Source organism: Aedes aegypti, chromosome 1 (assembly GCF_002204515.2).
Source record: "Aedes aegypti strain LVP_AGWG chromosome 1, AaegL5.0 Primary Assembly, whole genome shotgun sequence".
Taxonomy (NCBI): Eukaryota; Metazoa; Arthropoda; class Insecta; order Diptera; family Culicidae; genus Aedes; species Aedes aegypti.
In genome coordinates this window covers 150,167,040-150,173,039 of record NC_035107.1, presented here as the reverse complement: position 1 = coordinate 150,173,039, position 6,000 = coordinate 150,167,040, and the positions used below count along the sequence as shown (strand labels likewise).

The window sequence follows — 6,000 nt, the reverse complement described above, 5'->3', positions numbered from 1 at the left end:
CATAAAGGCGTATAAATCCCTTTTTAGCTACGAGTGAGAGGGGCCTTCCTTAGCCTAGTGGTTAGAGTCCGCGGCTACAAAGCAAAGCCATGCTGAAGGTGTCTGGGTTCAATTCCCGGTCGGTCCAGAATCTTTTCGGGTTGGAAATTTCCTTGATTTCCCTGGGCATAGAGTATCATCGTACCTGCCATACGATATACGAATGCGAAAATGGCAACTTTGGCAAAGAAAGCTCTCAGTTAATAACTGTGGAAGTGCTCATAAGAACACTAAGCTGAGTAGCCGGCTCTGTCCCAGTGGGGACGTTAATGCCAAGAAGAAGAAGAAGAAGCTACGAGTGAGAAGAAAAATGCTTGCAAATAAGTTCTTACATCATTATAAGCAATAAAAGTACAAATGGCAAGACTTTTCTGGGCAAATAATGAAATTGGCGTTTGGGACAGTTTTGCGATTATGCGTCTAGTATATGTCATTTATGCAAATTGTTGCTCTTTTGATCAGAAACAACTTACCCTTCCATACCAAGGTGCTCAAATGGCTTGATCTTCAAGTTTTGATTTTTGTCCCGCATCTCCATACGTTCAACGCACTGTGCGACGAGTCAAAAATAAATGATTCCACTGGTTTTGGTGTATTCAACGAAGTTCATAGCGCCGCCCATGAACTTTAGAACCCTTGCTCCGTATATGTTGCGGAATTAGCGGCTATATATTATGCATTATAGCGAATTACCTCTCTTCCCTCTGATCAATACTTCATTTTTACGAATAGCCCTCCTTAGAGGCTATCCGTTGAATGATGCCGGTGAAGCACTCTCCGTATTTCATTAGGAAAATACGATCTGCCCTTTGTTGCTTTGTCGAATCAATCATATACTATCACCTTGGTTTGGGTCCCTTCCCATTGCTCTATTCTGGGTAATGAGAAAGCGGACTCGCTCGCCAAGGTGGGAGCTATAGAAGGCGATATTTATGACCGACAAATCGCCTTTGATGATTTTTTTACGATTGCTCGTGAACATGCTTTGAACAGCTGGCAACAAGAATGGGATGCAGGAGACATGGGCAGATGGTTACATTCCATTCTCCCGCAGGTATTGAAGAAATCTTGGTTTAAGGGTTTGGACATCAGTCGAGACTTTATCAAGGTAATGTGTCGCCTGATGTCCTATCACTATTCTTTAGGCTCACACTTCTATCGAATAGGGCTCACAGACAGTAATATCTGCAGCTGTGGTGCGGGTTATCAAGACGCCAACCATGTGGTTTGGGATTGCCCCGAATATGATAGATCCGAATTATGTGTATCCCTCAGAGCCCAAGGGAAATCAGAAAAGGAAGACATCAGAGATGTGTTAGGTAAACTTGATCTGGACTATATGAAGCTCGTGTACGATTTAATCAAGAAAGCCGAGATTTCTGTTTGATCCCTCCGTCTTGTCGTTCCACTTGTCCACCTTGTGTCCCCCCGAAACCCGTCTTTTTGTATCGTTACAGGTTGTCATTGTCCACTCAACGGTCGATCAGCCAACGTTCGATTGGGGCCTTCTTTAGCCGATTGGTTAGAGTCCGCGGCTACAAAGCAAAGCCATGCTGAAGGTGTCTGGGTTCGAATCCCGGTCGGTCCAGGATCTTTTCGTAATGGAAATTTCCTTGACTTCCCCTGGGCATAGAGTATAATCGTACCTGCCACACGATATACGAATGCGAAAATGGCAATGGAAATTGGCAAAGTAAGCTCTCAGTTAATAACTGTGGAAGTGCTAATAAGAACACTACGCTGAGTAGCAGGCCCTGTCCCAGTGGGGACGTTAATGCCAAGAAGAAGAAAGAGAAGAACGTGTGATCAGCAGAATAAAACAACTCTATTCTGCTCGATGTCAACGTATAGCCCCAATATCCTATCATTTCCCGAATATGATTGTTCTCCATAACCTCAGCCAAACCGCGAGTTTTACGGTTCCCCAAAACTAACCCTATTGTTAAGAAGTAAACTTTAAATTGTAAAATAAGTTCCAAAGAAAGGCTCAGTAATGCTTAATGGCGCATGAGAAAAAACAACTAAGAAAAAACTTCGATTATTCTGGTCAATCACGGAGTAGCAACTACGAATAGTACGGACATCAATGCTTATGGTTATGCTTATGCAATGCTGAATTAAATATTTCCTAGTATAATATTTTTACTACTATGACTCAAAACATGAACTCATTATATTTATTAGTGAGGTTGTTTTTTTTAAAGTAAATTCAATATCAATTAAAATGAACCCCAACTATGTGTCTCACATATATGTAGCATTTGTTAACACAAATTGCAAACATACATTTGTGCATCACATGCTCTGCCCATAACGGCAAAACAGTCACATCCGACATTTTTGACAAAATGGAGTTAATACCATGGAGAGTCATCAAATGATAAATACTTTCGATCAACTTACTGAAATCTGTGAGATTGTTCTAGAAAATTCGAAAAAAATAAAAAAGTTGTTCTGTCACATTGGTAATTATAACCGCATAACAGTCACATTGAGATTATAAATGTGCCTCGTAATGTGATAGCAATGAAAATTCAATCAGAATTATTTTCTGACAATTCATCTAGTATGCGATATGAGTTGTACAAAATATCAGCCTCAAATAGGCACCTTTGAGTTCCTGATAATTTTTATAAATTTTAGTTTCCTCCCATACTGCCATAAAATACACATTTGGTATTCCATTTACTCAATGCCTACTTTTGTCGAATGTTACAAACATGCAGTTATGGACAGGCTGCTGTCGACATGGAAAATTTTACCAGTGTACGTATGGAGAAACGAAACGAATGTGATGTTTATCATGAATGCACCCCATGAATATTTCTAATCAAAGTCTTTTGACGTTTCAATCAAATTTGGACATGCGCACAATAGAAAATTGTACAATTAAAGGGCTAACTTGGTAATGTACGTTGTCTTGCTTACGTAAATAGAAAGCTTTAACATTGTGAGCTTTGCAATATATGCTGCACATACCCAATTTAGCTATCGTTGTACCGTACTGAAAGCTTGTTTAAAGATATGCTGTACCCCTTTGAGTTTCCTACCATTATAGCAGTACTGATAAAGATTTAACTGATGGTAGCCTGTCTGCATCGCATATGACACGTTTCTGAAAGAATTGGTGAAATTATATACAGTTTATCGTCGATTCGTTGTCCATTCGAAAGATAAGTGGAAAACAAGAAAGAACAGGTGATCCAATTTGTGTATGGATAAGTATTGCTCCATGAATTAAGATCGGGCCATTTTCTCGATGAAATTCGCTGAATCTTGTATGGTGAGAAAACATATTTTTGTTTCAATAATTTACATGAAGATTATATATGATTAACTTCAATAAAATAATAGTGAAATTTTTAGAAGAAAAAAACCATCAATAATAGAGCTAGTTACTATTTTTTGTACAAATTAACCATGAATGAAAAAATATTTCAGCAGTCTCGTAAATTACTTAAAATTTTATTGATTTTATTTAAGATTCGCGTTACTACCCATACAAACGCAGATGTTGCTGGCATATTTGCGTCAAAATACACATAAGAAGCTGTATCGCCAACGTTGACACTGTTCTGCACCTTGTCATTGGAGCGTCCAAAGTTCCGAAAAAATATTAAATTTACCGAAATAATCGAAAAAAAGTGAATTGTGCGTGGCAAAGGTATGGTGCTGAAAACATGTTATTGTCTCGTGGGTATGGTGCTATGCTGCTTAGTGGTATTAACTAAAGGCAAATCGGCTTCCGGCAACGTTTTCACCAGTTCGTTCTTGGTAAAATTCAAACGCAATGTGGATAATCAAAAGGCTCATGAAATCGCTGATCGCAATGGATTTGTCAATCTTGGCCCGGTAAGTAGTTACTAATATGTGATAATAATATCGTGTATGATAAATGCGCTGCAATGAAACATATGGTTAAAATGGAGTGATAAATGAATGACAAACGCCACATCGAAATCATCGTGGTATTATTGAGTATCTAAACATAGTTTAATATATTTATATGCAGTTGTTGTTGAACATATGGTTCAAGTTCCTTATATTATGAATAAAATTTATTATTTATCTATTTTAGTATAGAGATACATTCGAGAAAAGGGTAGATTTACACAAATAAAGATTATCAAATTTATACAACATACAATATCGAATTATTGAAAAATTGCGCGATGTATTTTTTTTCATTGCAATACGTCTTGACTTCAACCCAATATCGGTTTCATACGTGTACTGAGGACATGCACCTTAAACAATCTTGCTTTTCATACAGAGCTCGAGCGAGGTGGCACCGGCGATTGGCTAATTGCGCGACCGCTTTTTGGTTAAACATTTGAATTATTGAAATAATTTAAATTTTGTAAGATATTAAAGATTCAACGCCGCTTATCAAGGTTTTTGTAGAGAATGAACGTAATAGAGTAAAAGTAAGTTTGCTAAATCAAATCAATTATTTTTAGATTCTATACCGTTTTAACAAATAAGGTACCCCGGGCAAGTGGGACCTAAAAAAACGATAATTCAAACAAATTGTTCAAAATAATTTTTAAACCTCAATATTTTGCAATTCTAACCACACGGTCACATTTTGACAACATATTTGCAGGTGTGCTCATGAATTTGATCGAATAATTTCGAAATTGTGAAAACCTTAGAAGAAAGCTGTAAATCAGCCATTGCAATAATAGGATTGATATATCATAGATTTTGAGTACATATTAGAGATTTCTTACGCATCATACAATTTATTTTGAATTGTCATACAAAAAATCTTACCTTGGGAGGAGGGGGGGGATCAAAAAATACCAAAAAAAAATGTATTACGTAATTAATGGACCACCCCTACCTCGGGTATAGAGATATTTCGGGATAAGTTAGATAACTGTTAGACCATAGAAATTATCATACGAAATGAAAATAAAATTCCGGTTTGTAGTTTGCAGCTTGTAATAATACTTGAAATTGTAACTTACTTATGGTAATTCGATTTATAACACAATTAATTTTTGCGAACCAATGCAAGACGTGAAATGTGTCACAATATTTGGTAGGCGTGATAGCCATCATCATCACGCATAACCGGTACCAAATATTTTTTCGATAATAGTTCCCAATTTTGAGAAATAATTCGTTAGATGCATTTCGCCATACAAATATTTTGCGAGTTACCTTTTAGCGATTTTTTGTACATAGACACTAGCGCATGTGCGTTATGGTGTGGCGAGTAGCGAATCAGGGCATGCATGTAACCCATTGACAACTGTTACATAGAACACAAAGTATTAAAAATAACAATATTTTTTATACTAAATACATTCCATATATTTGTATCTTCAACTTTCTAAAAAATGCCCCCTTGAAAAACTTTTCCTAAATGAGCTAAGACGGAAGGTCACTTATCCCGGATTCTCACTTGCCCCGGGGAATCTCATGTCAAATGCATGTGGAAGTCTTTTGCGCCCCAAGTTTGTTAACTCAAGTAACCACAACCATTACAACATTGCACCAATTGGACTGAAAGCCAACATTGAACATTGCACCAATTTGACTGAAAGCCAAAATTTTTTGCATTACGCATGCATTTTTGCACTTATTCTATAACTGTCAAGCAATGATACACTTTACTTACTGGCAACCTGAATGTTTTGTAGCATTGGTGTAATTCAACTAAGTCCTTCGCATATTTTTTCGTGTTATTTCAGTACATTCGTATGTTATTTTCATGAAAGACACGACAGAATCTTTTTTTTCTTTGGATTAGTGGAAACACATTTATGTATTTATGATAATGCAATCTTGAATGATAAAATAGCACTATTTTCACTCAATATGCAAAGGACATAGTTAAATTACAATAATGCTACAAAACACTCATGATGCCAAATAAGTGTATCATTGCTTGACAGTTATTGAATAAGTGCAAAGATGCATTCGCAATGCAAACAATGTTGGCTTTCGTTC

General features: G+C 36.8%; 1 protein-coding gene across 1 annotated transcript in view; it reads left to right on the top strand.

Moving 5' to 3' along the window:
- Window positions 1-3,020: 3,020 nt before the first annotated feature.
- LOC5564601 (neuroendocrine convertase 2) overlaps window positions 3,021-6,000 on the top strand; it is a 29,992-nt gene continuing 27,012 nt past the window's right edge. Inside the window, exons 1-2 of the mRNA XM_001648899.2 lie at window positions 3,021-3,322; window positions 3,523-3,891. Coding sequence (XP_001648949.2) covers window positions 3,706-3,891 — 186 coding nt within the window. The 5' untranslated portion in view covers window positions 3,021-3,322; window positions 3,523-3,705. The remainder of the gene's footprint in view (window positions 3,323-3,522; window positions 3,892-6,000) is intronic.